This window comes from Pristiophorus japonicus, chromosome 1, assembly GCF_044704955.1.
Source record: "Pristiophorus japonicus isolate sPriJap1 chromosome 1, sPriJap1.hap1, whole genome shotgun sequence".
NCBI classification, from domain to species: domain Eukaryota; kingdom Metazoa; phylum Chordata; class Chondrichthyes; family Pristiophoridae; genus Pristiophorus; species Pristiophorus japonicus.
Window position 1 is genome coordinate 198893382 of NC_091977.1, and position 22701 is coordinate 198916082.

The window sequence follows — 22701 nt, forward strand, 5'->3', positions numbered from 1 at the left end:
CCAAGTATAGTGATGATGAAGGTCATTGCTAGGTCCCATGTATAGTGGCCAGGAATTGATTCTGAGCTGGAAGCATGCATGCATCAGCGCAACACCTGCATGCAGCTCAGCAAAGCACCAGCGGAATCGCCGCTGAGTCTTTGGTCATGGCCATCCAAACCTTGGTCCAGGATCCATGTAGATTTTGCAGGTCACTTCCTGGGCAAGATGTTTTTAGTGGTGGTGGATGCTTATTCGAAGTGGATAGAATGCATAATCATGTCATCCAGCACGTCCACACCAATCATAGAGAATCTCAATGGCATGTTCATGACACATGGTCTGCCTGACATAGTGGTGAGCGACACTGGATCATGCTTCACTAGTCAGTAGTTTCAGGAGTTTGTGAAACTTAATGGCATAAAACATGTAAGGTCAGCACTGTTCAATCCTGCATCCAACGGGCAAGCTGAACGTGCAGTACAAATGATCAAGCAAAGCATGAGGAGAGTAACCCAAGGATCACTGCAGACCCGCTTGTCCTGCATACTGCTGAGTTAGAGGACAAAACCCCACACACTCACAGGGGTCTCGCCTGCTGAATTCATGATGAAAAGAAGTCTTAAGACCAAACTATCTCTGGTACACCTGGATTTAAATAAACATGTTGAATACAGAAGACAAAGTCAACAAAGGTACCACGATTGCGCAACTGGGTCATGCAAGATTTCTGTTAATGATCCTATATATGTATAGAACTATGGTTAGGGTCCCAAATGGATTGCTGGTACAATCATGGCCAATACAGAGTATTCGTTATGTCATGTATTCAACTGTCATTGTAACCTATGTATAAGCTGACCTAAGTTGTACACCTTGAGAACACTTACCACAGGAGGCGAACTTGTGGGAGACACTCCTAACCTGGACTTTCCGGTATAAAAGGGGAAGCTCCACCCACCGTCTGCCTCTTGAGGTCTTGGTAATAAAGGTAACTGGTCACAGAGTGACCTTCTCTCAAGTAAGGGCCTCGTGTGCATTTATACTGTATAGTAAGGACATATGATTAGCGACGAGAAATTGGGATTTAAACCACACGAGCATGGCCACTAGCAGCACAGAAGAGAGGTACTGTGTTGGTGATGATTGTGATGACTTTATTGAGAGACTACAGCAAAGTTTTGTCACTAAGGAATGGTTGGGACAGGATTCGGCTGACAAACGCAGGGCTCATCTCCTGACGGTTGGGGATCCAGAACGTACTTTCTGATGAAGGACCTTCTACCACCAGAGAAACCGGTGGACAAGACGTTCGAAGAGCTCAGTAAGTTGATCGGGGAACACCGTAAACCGGCGAGCAGCATGCACATGGCGAGACACCGGTTTTACGTGCACCGGCGGCGAGAAGGGCAAAGTGTTCCAGACTTCGTGGCAGATCTCCGGCAACTGACGAGCCTATGTAAGTTCCCAGATGCATGCAGAGCGGAGATGCTGCGAGACTTTTTTATTGAGGGCATCGGGCATGCTGGGGTTTTCAGGAAACAGATTGAGACCAAAGACTTGACCTTGGAAGCGGCGGCTCTGATAGCCCAAACAATTATCTCAGAGGAGGAAGCGACCAGAATGATTTATGGCAAAAATCTTGGCTCAAATGCAGCAAACGACCAGGGAGTCAACATTGTTAACGTGGCACACAGTTCTCTCGGCAGACAAGGGCAATCGGACATGCCCCAGCATATAGTCGAACCCAAAGGGGGAATTCAACAGAGACAATGGCTAGCTGAACGGCGATTCATGCCATCGCAATGGACAATGCGGCTAGTAATGGGGAATACACCTGTTAATGGTGCACTTAAGGACAGTTACAGTCCGAGATGATCGACTGGTAATGGACCTTTTGTTCCCAACAATGGGGCCTTCAGTTCACACTGGAGGTGTGGAGGCAAACATCCAGCCAGAGCTTTCAGGTATCAGCAATATACCTGCAGAAACTGCAACATCAGCGGTCACTTGGCGTGTATGTGCAGGAAGCCTGCAGCCAGGTTGATATACGAGGAGGACGGGCCCGATGTAAGCCCTACGAGGCCAAATGAAAACTGGGGGAAATCGCTGGAAGCTGAAATTCAGCGAGTTCATGTGGAGCACATATGTAGCTCATATACCACCGATAATGATGAAAGTGCGCCTCAATGGCATCCCAGTATTAATGGAGCTAGACACATAGGCCAGCCAGTCCCTGATGAGTATCAAACAGTTCGAAAGGTTGTGGGTGTCCAAGGCCAGGAGGCCAAAATTATTGCCAATTGACACACTACTACGGACATATACAAAGGAGATCATTCCGGTGCTAGGCAGCGCCACGGTATTCGTGACCCACAAAGATTCGGAGAACAGGTTGCCACTCTGGATTGTCCCGGGGACGGTCCTGCACTACTGGGGAGGAGTTGGCTTGCTGTCATGAACTGGAAATGGGGCGATGTCAATGCAATTTCTTCTGTGGAGTGAGTATCATGCTCACAGGTCCTGGACAAATTTGACTCATTATTTCAACCTGGCATCGGCACTTTCATGGGGACCAAGGTAATGATTCACATAAACCCGGACGCCAGGCCAGTACACCACAAGGCCAGAGCGGTGCCGTACGTGATGCGGGAAAAAATAGAATGCAAATTGGACTGCCTGCTGAAGGAAGGCATCATCTCGCCAGTCGAATTCAGTGACTGGGCAAGCCCGATCGTGCCGGTGCTCAAGGCGGATGGGTCGGTCAGGATATGTGGCGATTACAATGCCACCATCAATCAGGTGTCACTCCAAGACCAGTACTCGCTACCGAGAGCGGAGGACCTCTTTGCGACACTATCCAGTGGCGAACCTTTTTCAAAATTGGACCTGACCTCAGCTTACATGACCCAGGAGCTGGCGAGTGAGTCGAAGAAGCTGACCACCACCACAAGGGGTTGTTTAAGTATAACGGATGTCCGTTTGGGATTTTTCAGCGAAATATGGAAAGCCTCCTCAAGTCGATTCCAAGGATGGTGGTTTTTCAAGATGACATCCTCATCATGGGTCGCGATACTGAAGAACACCTCCACAACCTGGAGGAGGTGCTACGCAGACTGGACCGGGTAGGGCTGCGACTGAAAAACGCGAAGTGCGTCTTCTTAGCTCCAGAGGTAGAATTCCTGGGGATGAGGGTAGCAGCAGACGGGATCGGACCTACTGCGTCCAAAACAGAAGCGATCCAGAGAGCACCCAGACCCCGTAACACGATGGAGCTGCATTCGTTCCTGGGTTTCCTGAACTATTCTGGTAACTTTCTTCCCAAATTAAGCACGCTGTTAGAGCCGCTACACATGCTCCTACGCAAAGGTGGCGATTGGGTCTGCGGAGACAGCCAGGAAAGGGCTTTTGATAGAGCACGCAATTTGTTATGCACCAACAAACTGTTAACGTTATATGACCCGTGTAAGAAACTAGTTTTAACGTGTGATGCGTCGTCCTAAAGGGTCGCTTGTGTGTTGCAGCATGTGAATGCCAATGGTCAGTTACAGCCAATAACTTATGCCTCCAGAAGTCTGTCCCAGGCAGGAAGGGGCTACCGGATGGTAGAAAAGGAAGCGCTAAAATGTGTATATGCAGTAAAAAAAATGCACCAGTACCTGCTTGGCAGGAAATTTGAGCCGGAGACGGATCACAAACCCCTAATGTCCCTTTTGGCCGACAACAAGGCCATAAATGCGAATGCATCGGCCCGCATACAGAGGTGGGCACTTACGTTCGCCGTCTATGACTACACAATTCGGCACAGACCGGGCACTGAAAACTGTGCCGATGCGCTCAGCAGGCTACCACTAGCCACCACTGAGGGGGCAGCTGAGTATGATGCTGAAATGGTCATGGCTGTTGAAGCTTTCAAAAGCGAAGGCTCACCTGTGACAGCTCATCTGATTAAAGTTTGGACAAATAAAGACCCGTTATTGTCTGCAGTTAAGAAATGTATCCTGAATTGGGACCTGGCAGCCACGTACGGGGCATGCCCTGAGGAGTTTAAACCGTTTCATAGGCGCAAGGATGAACTCTCGATTCAGGTCGATTGCCTACTGTGGGGAAACCGAGTAGTCATGCCCCAGAAGGGCAGAGAGGTGTTTATCAGAGAACTTCACAATGAGCACCCAGGCATTGTCATGATGAAGGCAATTGCCAGGTCACACGTTTGGTGGCCAGGGATAGATGCAGACCTAGAACTTTGTGTTCGCAGGTGCAACACGTGTGCTCAGCTGGGCAACGCACCCAGGGAAGCCCCCCTTAGCCCCTGGTCCTGGTCCGCCAAGCCATGGTCATGCATCCACGTGGACTACGCAGGTCCTTTCATGGGAAAAATGTTTTTGGTTGTAGTAGATGCCTACTCCAAATGGATTGAGTGTGACATTTAAATTCAAGCACATCCTGTGCCACGGTAGAAAGTCTACGGGCAATGTTCGCCGCCCATTGTCTACCGGACATCTTGGTCAGCGACAATGGCCCGTGCTTCACAAGCACTGAATTCCAGAACTTCATGGCAGGCAATGGAATCAACCATGTCAGAACAGCACCGTTCAAGCTGGCCTCAAACGGCCAGGCGGAACGAGCAGTGCAGATAATCAAACAGGGGATGCTCAAAATCCAAGGGGGTTCCCTACAAAGCTGCTTATCGCGCCTCCTGTTGGCCAATAGATTCCGACCACACTCGCTCACAGGGGTTCCACCCGCAGAGCTGCTAATGAAAAGGACGCTCAAAACCAGGTTTTCCCTTATACACCCTACTATGAAAGAAATTGTTGAGAGCAGGCATCAGTCATAATGTGACTACCATGACAGGAATGCGAGGGCGCGATGTATTGATGTCAATGACCCTGTCTTTGTCCTTAATTACGCTGCAGGGCCCAAATGGCTTGCAGGCATTGTGATTGCAAAAGAGGGGAATAGGGTTTTTGTAGTTAAACTTACCAATGGACAAATCTGCCGCAAACACGTGGATCAAACTAAAAGGAGGTTCAACAATCCCCACAGAAGAAGCAGAGGAAGAACACGACGTAGAGTTTACTCCACCACAGGTGACCGAACACCGGAACCAAAGGGAGGAGAGCCCAGTCACTGGGCAGTCCGGACAGGCCTGAGGCACCGCAAACAGCAGACACTCAGGCCAGCGCCCAACAACCGGAGCCCCAACTCAGGCGCTCTACAAGGGAGCGTAAACCACCAGAGAGACTTAACCAGTGATCCCAATAAGACTTTGGAGGGAGGTGATGTCATGTATTCAACCAGCATTGTAACCCATGTATAATCTGACCTAAGTTGTTCACCGTGAGAACACTGACCACAGGTGGCAAACTTGTGGGAGACACTCCTAACCTGGACTTTCCAGTATAAAAGGGGAAGCTCCACCCACCGTCTGCCTCTTGAGGTCTTGGTAATAAAGGTAACTGGTCACAGAGTGATCTTCTCTCAAGTATGGGCCTCGTGTGCATTTATACAGTATAGTAAGGACATATCACGTATTAAGCTCAAGAATGGACAAACTTGCAGGAAACACATGGATCAGACAAAGCGGAGGTCCTTACTACTGGGGGGATCAAGGGGTATGGCGAGAAAGCAGGAATGGGGTACTGAAGTTGAATGTTCAGCCATGAACTCATTGAATGGCGATGCAGGCTAGAAGGGCCGAATGGCCTACTCCTGCACCTATTTTCTATGTTTCTATGTTTCTATAGAGACAGACAGACGAGCCAGAACAGTCGGACGAAGAAACCATTGACAACCAACCAACCTACCAACAGTCTTCAGAGGACTCAAAGGTCATCAGTGCACCCAGAATTTCCATCACGGACCTGTTCAATAAAAATGGCATTGCAATTCCTGACATGGCCACTGCCACCCTCAACAAGTCAGTCATCCAGCCATCAGCCACAACAGACCCCGCACACTCACCCATGGCTGGAATCGAACTGAGACGGTCAACCCGGGAGTGCAAGGCATCAGACCGTCTCAACCTGTGAAAGACTGTGATAAGATCTCAGAGGAGGATATTGTCATGTATGTACATTCTGTTTGTAGCCACCAGATGGCGTCATTGTTGGAGGCCACTGAGCAGCACATATATTGGTGCTGCTCCGGTATAAAAGGCCAGCCATTTTGAGAGTCAGACACTTTGGGCCTAAATAAAGCAGAGCCAAGGTTGTACCTTGCTTAGTTAAACAGTACTCAGTTTGAATCTTTATTGCATACATAACAGATTTGTGCACATATACCCCCAGGAATCTCTGTTCATGCACCCACTTTAGAATTGTACCCTTTAGTTTATATTGCCTCTCCTCGTTCTTCCTACCAAAATGTATCACTTCGCACTTTTCTGCGTTAAATTTCATCTGCCACGTGTCCGCCAGTCTGTCTATGGCTTCTTGAAGTCTATCCCTATCCTCCTCATTGTTCACTATACTTCCAAGTTTTGTGTCATCTAAAAATTTTGAAATTGTGTCCTGTACATCAAAGAATAAGGGCCCGAACATAAGTTCCGCCCACGTACCACCAAAGGACCGCCCGAGATACTTTGGGTGGGAATTTCGTTACAAAGTCCTTGAAAGACCGCTCGGCAGCAAAAAGGGACTTACGCCGTGAATCTGGGCGGGAGCTCCCATTCTCGGCGGCAAATGCAATCCTTGCCAAAGTGCCGCCAAGGATTGAGTCAGGCCCAGGGAGGAGGGAGCACATAAAGATAAAAATTTATACAAAAAAAAACAACTGGAAGACCTTGAGGGCACCCCATCCACATAAATCGCTGAAAAAAAATATAAAAGAAATTCACTAACCTTTTTTTGCAGGTCTTCATACTTACCGTTGGGTTTAGACTTGCCTCCACGCAGTGGTCCTTCCTCCTGCTGCCGACGACTCCGCCCGGAGGAATTTGACAGCTCGACGGGCGGGAGTACACTTACATGCCTTGCGCATTAGCAGCCGTCAGCAGGTGATTCCCAGAGGTCCCCCCCTCCCGCCGGCAGGAGGCCTAGTGGAAACTGGCATCGAGGGGAGACCGCCGAAAAAACTCGGCGGCGGCTGGCAGTAAGGCCACCAAGTTCAGGTCCTAAGTCATTAAAATATATCAAGAAGACCAATGGTCCTAGTACCGACCCTTGAGGAACACCCACTGTATACCAACTGTTCACCACTACTCTCTGTTTGCTGTCACTTAACCAATTTCGTATCCATGCTGCCACTGTCCCTTTTATTCCATGATCTTCAACTTTGCTGGCAAGCCTGTTATGTGGCACTTTATCAAACGCCTTTTGGAAGTCCATGTACATCACATCAATCGCATTGCCCTCATCAACCCTCTCTGTTACCTCAGCAAAAATCTCAATCGGGTTAGTTAAACACAATTTGCCTTTAACAAATCCATGCTGGCTTTCCTTAATTAATCCATACTTGTCCAAATGACTGTTAATTTTGTCCCGGTTACCTTTTCAAAAGCTTCCCCACTACCGAGATTAAACTGACTGGCCTGTAGTTGCTGGGTTGAACAAAGGTGTAACATTTGCAATTCTTCAGTCCTTTGGCACCAGCCCTGTATCCAAGTTGGATTGGAAGATTATGGCCAGTACCTCTGCAATTTCCACCTTTATTTCTCTCAGTATCCTAGGATGCATCCATCCAGTCCTGATGACTTATCTACTTTAAGTACAGGCAGCCTTTCTAGTACCTCCTCCTTATCAATTTTATCCCATCCAATATCTCAACTACCTCTTCTTTCACTATGACTTTGGCAGCCTCTTCTTCCTTGGTAAATACAGATGCAAAGTACTCATTTAGTACCTCAGCCATGCTCTCTGCTTCCATGTGTAGGTCTCCATTTTGGTCCCTAATCGGCCGAACCCTCCTCTTACTACCCGTTTACTATTTATATGCCTATAGAAGACTTTTGGATTCCCTTTTAGTTAGCTGCCAATCTGTTCTCATACTTTCTCTTTGCCCCTCTTATTTCCTTTTTCACTTCCCCTCTTAACTTTCTGTATTCAGCCTGGTTCTCACTTGTAGTCTCAGCCTGACATCTGTCATACACCCCTTTTTCTGCTTCATCTTACTCTCTATCTCTTTCATCATTCAGGGAGCTCTGCTTTGGTTGTCCTACCTTTCACTGTCGTGGGAATGTACCTCGAATGTACTCGAACCATCTCCTGTTTAAAGGCAGCCTATTGTTCGATTATAGTTTTGCCTGCCAATCTTTGATTCATTTACCTGGGCCAGATCCATTCTCCAGAAATTCTTCCCCCTCTCTGCCCTTTACACTATTACTATCCCAGTCTATAGTAGGATAGTTGAAGTCCCCCATTATCACTCCTCTATAATTCCTGCATCTCTCTGTAATTTCCCTGCAAATTTGCTCCTCTGTATCCTTCCCAATAGTTGGCAGCCTATAGAATACACCTAGAAGTGTAATAGCACCACTATCGTTTCTCAACACTAACCAAATAGATTCTGTCCTTGACCCCTCTAGGACATCCTCTCTCTCCAGCACTGTAATATTCTCCTTAATCAATACTGCCATCCCACCTCCTATCTTTCCTTTCCTATCTTTCCCGAACACCTTATATCCAGGAATATTTAGTGCCCAATCCTGCCCTTTTTTGAGCGAGGTCTCCATTATCGCCACGACATCATATTCCCATGTGTCTATTTGCATCGTCAGCTCATCAACCTTATTTACCACACTTCATGCATTCACACACATGCACTGTAAACCTATCTTACATCTTCTTGTATTCTCTCTTAGTCTGACCCAACCTAATACTATTATTTCTTACTCTAATGCTATCTTTCACTCCCAATCCTTTGTGCGCCTTGCTTCTCCTTTCTAATGCTACATTCTGGTGCCCATCCCCCTGCCAAATTAGTTTAAACCCTCCCCACCAGCACTAACAACGCCCCCCCCCTCTCCGTGTAAAGGACCCACCTCCCCCAAAACTGGTCCTGATATCCCTAAAGCCCTCCCTCCTGCATCATCTCTCCAGCCACGCATTCATCTGCTTTATCCTCCTATTTCTATTTTCACCGGCTCGTGGCACTGGGAATAATCCGGAGATTACTACCTTTGAGGTCCTGCTTTTTAATCTCTTTCTTAGCTCCCTAAAATCTGCCTGCAGGACCTCATACCTCTTTCTACTTATGTAATTGATACCGTTATGGACCACGACCTCCGGCTGTTCACCCTCCCCCCTCAGAATGTTCTGCAGTCGCTCAGTGACATCCATGACCCTGGCACCAGGGAAGCAACATACCATCCTGGAGTCACGTCTGTGGCCACAGAAATGCCTGTCTGTTCCCCTAACTATCAAATCTCCGATCACTATTACAAACCTGCATTATCATTCATGTTCACATGGATTCCAGCTGCAATTAGAGATCTTACTGAAGATACGTCTCTTTTCATCACAGCAAGGTGCAGACGAGTCTCTCCTTTGCCATTTTTCTTGTTTAGAGCACTTAATTTTGGAATAGCAGAACAATATGTTGGTATAACAACATTAGATATTGGAGAGCCTGTTGCAATTAAAAACAAGAAAACAAAAGTTTGTTCATAACTCTGAAATTTTGTCCGCCAAATTGTTTCAGTTCCCTGTTAGTCAGAAGCAAAAAATCTCTACTGCATTTATATTATGGGCTCAATTTTCCCCAATGCAGTTTTCTGGCGTATTGCCAGAGTTAAGCCTATTTTTCTTGACCCCAATTACTCCATAAAAAGGTAGCAAATTTCCCTGTTCTATTTTTTGAAATTGACACCTCACAGCCTGTCCTTTAGCTTCGGGGGGGGGGGGGGGGGTGTGGAGCCTAATGTCTGTGCCAAAAAAACGATGCACCCCCCCCCTTCTGTGCATGCGGGAAAAAAGGGACATTTTTGACGTGATTGCTATGGGCACGCATGCCCAGTAGAGCTCCCCATCTGCATTTGGCTACTTTTAAAGAGCCAGTTGTGTGTGAGAACTTTAATTCTCATTGGAAAAATCGGAGCTGCAATACAAGATGCAACGCAGCGCAAGGACCAAGAGATTCTTACACGATGAAGTGGAGGCACTAGTTACTGTGATTAAGGGCAGATTGCACGAGCTGGACAACAGAAGAGGTCACATAAAAGTTCCACCAAAAGAAATGAAAAAAACGCTGGAACCAACTGCAGAAGATTACTGCGCAACGGTGACCCCCCAAGGTCTGGAGGCCAGTGCAAAAAGTGGCAGGACTTTGGTCAAGTAGTTAGGTGCATGAGAACACCAGTGGCAGGTCGGGGCCATAAAAGGAGCGGAGGTGCGGTGGCCCGGGAGCAGCGTGGAGACCACTTTAGGGAGCAGCGCGAGCTGGTGTTGGAGGGCAACGGCAGCGAAGAGTGACGTCATCAAGGTCCAGGTCGGTGGTTGGAGCGTGGGCAGATACAGCAGGAGCGGCGAGAGATTGTGGAGGGATGTGATCGGGGCCCAGGAGAGGCGTGAGTTCGGTGCCAGGGGCAGCACGGGCCAGCCCACACTGCAATATGTGTGTGCACTAGGTCCGTGCAGCGGAACAGGTCTCCAGTCGTCTTGGATAACCCTTGCCACTGAACCAAGACCTAGCTCTGTCAAGCACGTATGGTGGCTGGTGTGCAACGGCCACTACACGTTAAAAAAATCCACGCACAGGCATATTCCACCATTCAGGATGTAGTTCAGGACCTGGAATATTAGGTCCTTCATTGAAACACCTAAAAACTCATCCTTTTTTGGCGTAGAAGCATGTCATCCTCGTTTCGAGGGACTGCCTATGATGATGATGATGCAAGTAATATTTTCATTTATTCAATGGAATTGCAAATGTAAATGCGACCAGCTGTATATGTCCCATCCAGCAGAAAGACACCCTCTCTAAAAAGTTGTATTTTCATCTTTGCAGAGCAAGGTGGCACACAACAAACGAGAAAGAACTCGAACAGGAGGAGACTCAGCAAATCTGCACCCACTGACACCCTTGGAAGACAGGATCGCTGCTTTGATGGGTCCTGCCTGAAGAAAAGCAACCACCACTGCACAAGCTGGGCCCACATTCAAGGGAGAAGGTAAGTCCTGCAAATTCCACAGTCTGGCTTTGCTAAATGTTAAGTACTGCGTGGACTAGCCATGCTTTGGTTCATGAGGATGGCTCTGTCAATTACGTTTCGGTTGATGCAATGTGCTATCATTCATCGTGGTCCTTCAAATCAGCCTGTTGCCTGCGCTGTGTGAGCCTACTCATGTCACCCTGCCCCCTCCTTTGCTGCTAACCATTTCTCTGTTCTGTTATATTTTACAGAACTTGAGGGCAACCCTGACGAGGCTGAAGCCGATGCAGTGGAAGATTCAGGTGCGGACGAGCCTGAAGAGAACATCTTCCAATCCCACCTTCCAGACCAAGAGCATGGGGGTGAGGGGGAGGGGATGAAGTCCCCACTGATGTACACACTCTGGAGGAGGTGCAGATGCCGCCTATTGAGGTGCCAGCCCCTTCCCTGAGTGGTATGAGTGTTGGTGGGACATTCCATGGTTTCCCATCGTCCAAGGCTGGGGATTCCAGGGGGTGCAGCAAGCCACACCCAGGGCACCACTGTCCGAGGCTGCGGATCCCAGTGGGATGCAGCGAGCCACACCCAGGGTGAGGAGGGGAAGGAGAGCTCGATAGTGCTCTTCTGAGGTGCAGGATGTAACAGATGTGGTTCAGATGATGGCAATGAGTGGGGAGAGCACCGACCTTACCCAATCACTCCTGGACACCATCAGTGGGGTGGGTGATGAGGTATCGGGACTGTCGGGAGAAGTAACAACACTCTGAAGAAAAATGGGAACACTGTCCGGGAACATGAGGGAGGGAATGTCTCAGGCAGAGAAGACAATGTCGGTGCACATGAGGAAGGGCATGTCACAGGTAGCTGACACACAGTCGGCGAACATGAGGGAGGGAATGTTGCAGGTAGTTGAAACACTGTCAGTGAACAGGAGGGAGGGAATGTCGGAGTTAGCTGCTGCAATAAAGGTACACGCCCAGATTCGCGCCGATTGACAGAATCAACTGCCACTCTCATTCCAATCCCCAGACCAGCCTCTAAAGAGGCACAAGCCGGGCCTTCCACATTACCGCCTGCCCCCCACCCCACCCCCTCCCCACCCCATCAAGAAGTGCGCATTACCCGAGATGTTCGAAAGAATAAGCTTGGTACCAACCCGAGAAATGCTGCGCCACCGCCTGCGGGCAGGGGTGGAGTCACCAAGACCAAGCGCAGCAGGCGGTCTTAGAATAAGGTGGAGGAGAGATGGGTGCAGCCTTTCTTTGCTGCTGCTGTTGTTGTTGTTATTATTATTGTTACTGTTGCAACTGTTCTCAAATTAAAAGTTTTTGTAAGTTATGTAAACTTACAAGTTTAAACGTTTATAAGTGATCTTAAAGTTTTTAAGTGATCTTAAAGTCTGTAAGTGATCTTTACTGAAAACTTTAAAGTTTGATACAGGAATATTTTTATTACAATTAAGTGCAAACAAATGTTTGTTAAACTTTTGAATAAAATATATTTTAAATTATAACTGAATCATTTCTATTATTTGTTCCATTATTAACACAACTTTTTGAAGTAAACAAGAATCATTTCCATCATTTATTCCATTAACACAACACAACATTACGGAACAGGTCCAAACAGTAAACATGGTCCATTTGGAATAGTTGCCGCTGAGCCCTCAGTCGGCAAAGTGTTCACAGATGAGCTGCTGGTGCAAGGCTCGAGCAATCGCTAATGGGGCACGACGGCCTGCCGTCCTCCGCCTTAGTGCTCCGGGTTCAGGTATGGCTTCCTCGTCCTCCTCCTCCTCCTCCTCCTCGTCATCAGCCACTCTCACCTCAGGTGGGTCTTCTACTACCAGCTGCTGCTGCCTCATGATGGCTAAGTTATACAGCATGCAGCATACAACAGTGAACTGACCGACAATCTCAGGGGAGTATTGCAAGTAGCCTCCAGAATGGTCCAGGTATCGGAAACGCTGTTCCAAGATGCCAATGGTCCTCTCTATTATGCTGCACGTCGTAATGTGCGACATGTTGCATTCCCGGTCAGCTTCCATCGTAGGGCTGTCATGAGCCAGGTGGCAAGGCCTACCCTTTGTCTCCCAGTAGCTAGCTCTGCCCTTCTGGCTACTGCTAAAACATGGCAGATGTAGCATTCTCGCATAGGATGAACGCATCACAGGTGCTCCTAGGGTGTCTTGCATCAACTAACATGATGTCGTCACACACGAGCTGAACATTAACTGAGTGGAAGCCTTTTCTGTTCTTGTACATCTCGGATCCTCTAAAGGTGCTCGCAAGGCGATGTGGGTACAATCAATACAGCCCTGTACCTCTGGGAAGCCAGCAATTCTGGAGAAGCCCACAGCCCTTTCATGCATTGCCTGGGCAGTCATGGGGAGCTTTATGTAGTCATTTCTCCAGGCATATAGTGCAGCAGTCACCTGCCGAATGCAGATGTGTGTTGCATGTTGAGAAATGGCGCACATATCCCCAGTTGTGGCCTGGAATGATCTAGGTGCATAGAATGTAAGTGCAGCTGTAACTTTCACTTCAACTGACAAAGCAGTCCTCCTGATGCTTCTAGGTTGCAGGTCTGCTTTTACTAACTCACAGATCTCAGTTACAACTTCTTTGTAGAAATGCAGCCTTCTGACACAGTCTGCATCACTCAGGTGCAGGTACGAACGCCTGTCTCAATATACCCGACGTGGGTAAGGCCTCCTGCCCATCACCCTACGTGCTCTGAGGTTGCTCATGCGATGATGTCGAATCAATTGTCTCCTCCACAGCACCATCATGCAGAAGGCTTGCACAAGGTATGGCGTTGTTAGTATTGCCCCCATGATTAAATTGTACCTTTGCATGGAGCTCACAACGGCAGGCAGGACAAGGTTCTTTGTCCTCTCTCTCCCCAAGGTCAATGTCCTAGTATGGACCACATCCAGGTCTGAGCAGGCGCAATGATCGGGACCCCCACCCCCCCGCCACTCTCCGGGTTTCATTTGATAATAACATAAGACATAGGAGCAGGAGTAGGACACTTGGCCCCTCAAGCCTGCTCCGCCATTTAATAAGATCATGACTGATCTGATCATGGATTCAGCTCCATTTCCCTTATCGCTTAAAAATCTGTCCAACTCCGCCTTATTCAATGACCCTGCCTCCACAGCTCTCTGGGGCAGAGAATTCCACAGATTTACAACCATCTGAGAGAAGAAATTCCTCCTCATCTCAGTTTTGATGCATAGTGTAAGGCTTCTCATGCCTTCCGTTCGCCTTCCACAGCCCCCACCCTCCACCAACCCCCCAGGCTTAATTTCACGCCGAACTCCGAGTCCCTGTGTCCGGGCGAGGGACCCATTCTGAAGACCGACGCTCCGACCCTCAAACCCGGTTTGGAGACGTTCGGTGGTGGCTTGTCAGTTTTTTTAAAATCAAAACTTAAAGAATTCCATTAAACTTCCATTTCCTGCGTTTTAAGTTTTAAAAATTTAAGCTTGATTATGCATATTTATGTGTTCTTGATTCCCTTCAAAACTTCACCAAAAAACAATGGCTTCTTTCTGTGCCGATTTTTGAATGTGTGCTGGTTTTCCTTCAGTGCCCAGAAGGTTTTTTGGGAGTGGTCACATTCATTGTGCTTGGAGAAATGTAAATTGGCCAAACTTGCATAATTGTGAAAAACTGGTGTAGACATCAGGTTATGACACAAAAAAAAACTAACCTAAAAAGAAATCGTCAAATAATTGAGTTACGCTGGCGCACAAATTTTGAGGAAACTTGGATTTTTAAATTTAGGCCAAAAAAACAGCACAAATCACTGGGGAAAATTGAGCCCATACTTATTAGGGTAGGATTGGGACTTTGTCATGCCTGTAACAAGGGCACCTTCACAGACCATCAAGCACAATTCTGAGCTATCAAAGTTAGAAGAGTAAAAGGGACAGCAGATCAACCTATTGAGGTGAGGGAGAGGTAGTTCTAGATAGGGACGCCGAGTCGCCGGTTTCAGGTGGGCTGAAGGGACACCGAGTTCAAACCTGAGAGATCCGTGAGCGGCCATAGTTTCTTCCTGACATCCTGACCTGGGGATCGGCTGGTAGGCTTCACAGGCACCTAGTTTAGGTGGTGGTGAGAGATTGGGCGAGAGAGGGCCTCAGATGGTCTCGGGTGAAGATGGTCCTCCACCAACCTGTCACATAGCACTGTCCCCCGATCATCAAAATCCACGGCTCGACCTTGGACAACGTGGACCATTTTCCATACCTCCTAACAGCAAGGGCTAATCCTAGTGGATTTGCAGGATCTTGCGGAGGCAGCACTGGTGGTACTTCACCAACGCTTTGAGGTGGATCATTTTCCATACCTCGGGAGCCTACTATCAGCAAGGGCAGACATCGACGATGAGGTCCAACATTGCCTTCAGTGTGCCAGCACAGCCTTTGGTCGCCTGATGAGTGTTTGAAGATGAGGACCTCAAATCTGGCACCAAGCTTATGGTCTACAGGGCAGTGGTGATACCTGCCCTCCTATATGGCTCAGAGATGTGGACTATATACAGCAGATACCTCAGAGCATGCAGAAACCAAGTGCAGACAGCTGAAGGAGCGTGTGGCAAACCAGGCTCCCCACCCACTCTTTCCTTCAACCACTGTCGGTCCCACCTATTAGAGACTGTAATTCCCGCATCGGGCTGTACAGCCACCTGAGAACTCACTTTTAGAGTGGAATCAATTCTTCCTCGATTTCAAGGGATTGCCTATGATGATGAGTTCTAGATATAGTAAATCAAACTCAGGCACTTCAAGAGAAGCAGTAGGAACATTAGACTGAATATAGAAACATACATGTTTCTTTGGATCAGATGTTGGAGTAGAAATTTTAAGAGTGAGAAAGAGGTTTGGGCTTCAGTGAAAAACAGTAGATGAAGGTGGGTGATTGGAGATGAAAATGGACAAATTGAGGTTAGATCTCACAAATCCTACAGTAATGAAGTGAGAAGAGAAAGGGGATTTTCACCATTTGTTGATGTTGTTATATATGCAAACTATAGATATACTCTCTGTGTAGTCACTGTATAGTTGCATAAGATGGAGACTTGTTTACTTGTGTACTATCAATAAGGTTTACACTGTGTATATACTATGCTGGCACCACTAGAGGGTGCAACTGGTGGAGACCTGGTGACAGGGGCTGTTTAAAAGGATAGCCACCATGCGACTGCCTCACTCTGGAGTTACGAATAAAGGACCAAGATCACTACAATTTGAGTACAACACATTGCCTCGTGGAGTCATTCATAGGTACATTACAGACATAATAGAATTAACTGCCCAAAGTAGTACTTGTTGGTGTAGGCCCCTGACAATCAGGCGGCTGTGTCACTGTCACACTTGATCATGGTACACTCCAATTGGAGCAGCCTTCCTAACACTTTGAACAGTGATGGAGCAGAGTGCAGGTGTAGTGTCTCACTGCAGAATACAATTCCGGAGAACATAATTTAGTTATGGGATTAAACATTTACACGGCAACTTTTAAAAGCAAGTTTACTTTGCATTGCAACAAAAGTTACATATCTTTAGTAAATACCTGAAATTTTGGTGGTTCGTTGTCTGCTGGATCTCTTTTCTTTCTTGTTTTCAGTTACATTTGTATTTACTTCTGTAGAATGTACATTGCTCATTCCCTCAGTATTTTGCAATGTATTCCTTTTATTATCATTGTCGCCTGTTTGCATTGCATGCGCAGGCCCATTTTTACTGGTGCCTTGCGCTGGTCCTCTGCATTTGTTATTTGCATTGCTGTCTTTGATATTTTCTCTGGCTTCATGCACATTTACATGTTTACCTGTTTCCATGTTAATTGGCATGGACAAATGGTCTGCAACATTTAAATTATTAAGAGATAGTCCAGCTGTAGTGGCATTAGCTTCATCCATACAGGTTTGAGGTTCTGAATGTAATATTGTAGTAACAGCATTAAAACTGTGACCTGAGACTGTACCACAAGTGGGCGCGTTGCTATTAGATTGATCATTCACAGTCAGGGTTCCTTTGGGTTTTGCTCCTGGGGTCACTGGTTCTAGTATCACTGCCTCACTCGAGTCTCCAGTAGAGGCCACATAGTTACTGGATTTATATTCTATGATCGCAATGTCAAGTCTTTCAGAATCGGATGCTGCAGCATAATTGGCTTCTTGCTGTGAGGAAATATGTTCTGAGGTCAGAGGCGCAAGTGGCTTCTGTCCAGATTCATGTTCAGAAATCACTGGGTGACTACATCTGTGTTCTGAGACAACAAAAGCTTCCACAGTACGATCAGAACTCTCTTCTAGGATTTTGTTCTTGGTGGGTTCATGCTGCCTAATTTCACCTTTTTGGAACACCTCACCCGTTATAGTGAGTTCAGAGGCACTACTATATTCAGTGCTTGGAATGTGCTCGGTAGATTTATTAGCTTCTGTGGAGTTAACAAGATCAGGCAAAGTTTTTTTTTTGTTTTGCGGTAAAGTTGTATTATTGATGGTGTTTTCATTAATACTGTTTCCTGTGCCTCTTTGATCGTGAGTTTTCGGAGTCATTTCCACGTTTATATTACAAGTGAGCTTTTTGATCATAAAATCATCACTGGCTTGCATATTTGGTGACTGTTGTGAGCGTTTTGGATAGTTTTTCAACTGTGCAAATTGTTCACTACTGTTGCTTGCATTCAACGTTTCTACCGCATCTAATTTACCATTTGTTGTATCATTGACATTAGATTTGTTTCTCATATTTTTTAATACGTTCTCTGTACAAAATTTGTTAGTCAACTTAACTTCTGCATTTGGAGTAGTTAATTGATTTGCTGTGAGTCTCACAATCCTTTCTTGACAGCTTAGAGTAGCTATCATGCTAGTTTGGCTCTGAGCAGCACAGTGTTTAAGTGTTGGTATATTTTGCTGGGAAGCTTCAGTACTGGGTTGTTTGGATGTAGCTGGACTGTTCTCAGCTTGGTCAAAAAATCCACAGGTTGAATTTCTGATTCTTGTGGGTCGTCTCTCTGATGTCTGAGCTACAACAATCTGAGAGCTAAAATTGCAACTGGTAGGCTTAGTCTCAGTCGCTTTCATAGTTATAGAGGCAGCTTTGGTCTGAATTTCAACTTTGTCTGCAGTTTGAGGTTTACTGTTAAAAGGATAACATTGTGTGATCTGATGCTCTGAATGATCAGCAAACTGGATCTGTGATTTCACCATGCAACGAGTAGTAGGCCTTCTCTGAGGCTGTCCCACATTTACAATCTTGGCCTGATTTTCAGTTGTATTGTGGGTGGTTGCTGCATTTTGAGTCTTTTTATTAGGCTGTACATCACTTTTTGTTTGATGCGTGCTTTCTGTTTTTCTCTTAAGGGATAGTGTGTTAAAATTATTACTGCTCAGGGCATCCCTTTTAGAATTCCTGCAAACCTAGAATTGCATGCAGCAGAAAGTAAACAAAATTAACTTTAATAATAGGTGTAGCAGCTTTTCACATTTCTGTACAGTTCCTTATGGACAGAAAGACAAAGCACTTCACAGAGTGGTAGCAAACAGTGTACACTGAGCAGGAAGGTAAAAGAGCTCAGTGATCCCACAATTAACAGATCAGATTAAAGCCCTGCAGTCCTGTCACATCCAGTCATGAATGGTGGTGGACAATCAAACAACTAACGTGAGGAAGAGGCTTCATGAACATCCCCATCCTCAATGATGACGGAGCCCAGCACGCGAGTGCAAAAGACAAGGTTGAAGCATGTGCAACCATCTTCAGCCAGAAGGGCCGAGTGGATGATCCATCTTGGCCTCCTCCTAAAGGGCCCAAGTTTCAACTAGATTTGCTCCTTTTTTTTGGAGCAACTAGATTTTTTTGGAGTATCCTAGAAATTGCAATTCTCTACATTTAGTTTGCTCCAGTTTCAGTGAGTTAGTTTAGTTTAGTTTTAGTTCAGGTTTTTTTTTTCAAAAGGGGTCGTGTCCAGCCACTTCTGCCTGTTTTGCAAGTTTGAACTGCGAAATGTTATTCCAAACTAAAAAACTAAATTAGAACGGAGTAAGTGTCCACTTTTGTACGTCAGGAAAAACCTTGTGTAGAGTTATGAAATCAGCCTAGCTAGCCAGAGATGGGGGGGGGGGGGGGTTGGGCGGGGGGAGGCAGGGAAGAGAGAGCACTAAACACTTTCACTTTTAAAAATAAAGAACCATCATCAATAATAAATGATAAATCAATCAATCAATCAATAAATCAATAAATAAAAAATAAACAAGTAAAAAAATAAAAAATCAATCAATAAATACAAAAATAAAAGTCCCTACCTCACCTACTGCAGCACGCAGCACCTATCCATTCGGCCAGGGGCTGGAAATCGTTCACCCAGCAGCAAAGAAAATCACGCAGCAGCATATCTTCGGCCGTTTAAAGATGGCCGATTGCCAATGTTTATGCGCCATTGCGCATGCGTGCACGCATCAACGCGCATGTGCAACGCTGCCGGCACTCACAGACACGCTGGGCCCTAGCCCCGCCCCCATGCTGACTGTGTAGACACAGCACGACGATAGCTCCGCCCCCCGCAGCTCAAACTGCACTGCGCCGACTGGAATGGAGGCCTGCAGACAGTTCAGAATAGCGAGGTACTTTTTAGGCGCACTTTTAATTCTAAAAACTTAACGCAAGTCTCGGAAGTGCGCCGTTCTAATGAACAGTTCAAACTTGGCCCCAATGTCCCCACCATCACAGAAGCCAGTCTTCAGCCAATTCGATTCACTCCACATGATATTAAGAAACGGCTGAATGAACTGGATACAGCAAAGGCTATGAGCCCCGACAACATCCCAGCTGCTGTGCTTAAGAGTTGTGCACCAGAACTAGCTGGGCCTCTATCCAAGCTGTTCCAGTACAGCTACAGGACTGACATCTACATGACAATGTGGAAAACTGCCCAGGTATGTCCTGTCCACAAAAACAGGACAAATCCAATCCGGCCAATTACCGCCCCATCAGTCTACTCTCAATCATCAGCTAAATGTTGGAAGGTGTTGTCGACAATGCTATCAAGCGGCACTTATGCTCCAATAACCTGCTCATTAATGCTCCGCCAGGGCCACTCGGTTCCAGACCTCATTACATCCTTGGCCCAAACATACACAAAAGTGCTGAATTGCAGAGGTGAGATGAGAGTGACTGCCCTTGACATCAAGGCAGCATTTGACCCTGTATGGCAACAAGGAGCCCTAGTAAAACTGAACTAAATGGGCATCAGTGGAAACCTCTCCACTGGCTGAAGTCAGACTTAGCATAAGGAAGATGGTTGTGGTTGCTGGAGGCCTATCATCTCAGTCTTAGGCCCAACCATCTTCATCAATGACATTCCCTCCAGCAGAGGGTTCGCTGATGATTGCAAAGTGTTCAGTTCCATTCGCAATTCCTCAGATAATGGAGCAGCCTGTGGCCGCATGCAGCAAGACCTGGACAAAATTCAGATTTGGGCTGATAAGTGGCAAGTAACATTCACACCACGCAAGTGTCAGGCAATGAACTTCCCCAACAAGAGAGTGTCTAGCCACAACCCCTTGACATTTAACGGCATTGTCATTGCCAAATCCTCCACCATTAGCATTCTGGGATGTCAACGTTGACCAAAAACTTAATTGGACGAGCCACATAAATACTGCGGCTACAAGAGCAGGTTAGAGGCTGGGTATTCTGTGGCAAGTGACTCACCTCCTGACTCCCCAAAGTCTTTCCACCATCTACAATGCACAAGTCAGAAGTGTGATGGAATACTTTACACTCTCCTGGATGAGTGCAGCTCCAACAATACTCAAGAAGCAGGACAAAGCAGCCCGCTTGATTGGCATCCCTATCTATCACCTTAAACATTCGCTCCCTCCACTACCGGCACACCATGACTATAGTGTGTACCGACTATAAGATGCACTGCAGCAACCCACCAAGGCTTCTTTGACAGCACCTCCCAAACCCACGACCTCTACCACCTGGAAGGGCAAGAGCAGCGGGCGCATGGCAACACCACTAACTGCAAGTTCCTTCTAAGTCACACACCATTCTGACTTTGACATATATTGCCATTCCTTCATTGTCGCTGGGTCAAATTCCTGGAATTCCCTGGCTAATATCACTGTGGGAATACCTTTCACCTCACAAACTGCAGTGGTTCAAGAAGGCAGCTCACCACCACTTTCTCAAGGGCAATTAGGGATGGGCAATAAAAGCTGGCCTTTCCAGCGCCGCCCACATCCCATGAATGAATAAAAAAAAGGAAAACTGAAAAAAAGTTATAGAGTGGGGATGAAAAACTCAAACACTTACCTAATGTTTAAAATACATTAAACAAATTCAAATCAGGGACAAAAGATTTAGGGGTCGGACATCTTGGCACAACTGCTGCATTGTACATTGCTGGGAAATTTCACCCCTGATCATATTAGACTTTCAGGGTGAAGTTCCCTCATTAGCATTTCAATGGTGTGCCCTGCATCACTGTGGATAGATCTAAGGTGCATGCAATAGCAGAAGGCCCAGAAAATACTGCACTGCCACGCTGCTCCAGAACGATCTAGGGGTTCAGGCCAAGACATAGGCTTGAATCCTCATGTGGGCCTTACTTCTACCACTGCAGCGGCTGCTACGCCTCATTCATCTGAGCATATTGGCCACCAATATTCCAGCGAGACCAAGTTGACAAAATTGTTGGCCTGGGAATTCCCTCTCACAAAGTACCATGTTATGTCAGGACGATGTTTTTGATGGATAGATGTGTCATTCCAAACAAGCCGCACAGAAACTCCATACTTACATCGGAATCCAGAGTACAGGTATTCAAGTACCAGACTAAATGTAGGACATTACGATGCACTCCAAACAGTTTTCCTCCAGGAATGTGTCATTCAGGCCCATGCAAATTTGGGTCTCAAGTTTTCAATGAATTGTGCTAAGACTAGTTTTTTTTTTAAAGTTACTCCTCCTTAATTAATGAAATAAAATGTATTTGGTGTCAGATTCCACATGTACGCTGACGACACTCAGCTGTACCTCTCCAGGGGTGGGACCAGTACAAACCGGATGGTCTGCACCTGGGCAGGACCGGAACCAATGTCCTCAGGGGAGTGTTTGCTAGTGCTGTTGGGGAGGGGTTAAACTAATATGGCAGGGGGATGGGAGTCTATGCAGGAAGACAGAGGGAAGTAGAATGGGGGCAGAAACAAAAGATAGAAGAGAAGAAAAGTAAAAGTGGAGGGCAGAGAAACCCAAGGCAAAAGTCTAAAAGGGCCACATTACGGCAAAAATATAAAAGGGCCACATTATAGCAAAATTCTAAAGGGGCAAAGTGTGTTAAAAAGACAAGCCTGAAGGCTCTGTGCTTCAATGCGAGGAGTATTCGTAATAAAGTGGACGAATTAACTGCACAGGCAGCAATTCATGATTATGATATAATTGGCATCACGGAGACATGGCTCCAGGGTGACCAAGGCTGGGAACTCAACATCCAGGGGTATTCAACATTCATGAAGGATAGACAGAAGGGAATAGGAGGTGGGGTAGCGTTGCTGGTTAAAGAGGAAATTAACACAACAGTAAGGAAGGACATTAGCTT

The 22701-nt window shown here is 46.7% G+C and overlaps 1 protein-coding gene across 1 annotated transcript in view; it reads right to left on the reverse strand.

Annotated features, from left to right (window-relative positions):
- LOC139260133 (ankyrin repeat domain-containing protein 31-like) overlaps positions 1–22701 on the reverse strand; it is a 294522-nt gene that overhangs the window by 101301 nt on the left and 170520 nt on the right. The window contains exons 14-15 of the mRNA XM_070876378.1: positions 16657–18514; positions 9367–9549 (exon numbers count right to left, since the gene is read on the reverse strand). Coding sequence (XP_070732479.1) covers positions 9367–9549; positions 16657–18514 — 2041 coding nt within the window. The remainder of the gene's footprint in view (positions 1–9366; positions 9550–16656; positions 18515–22701) is intronic.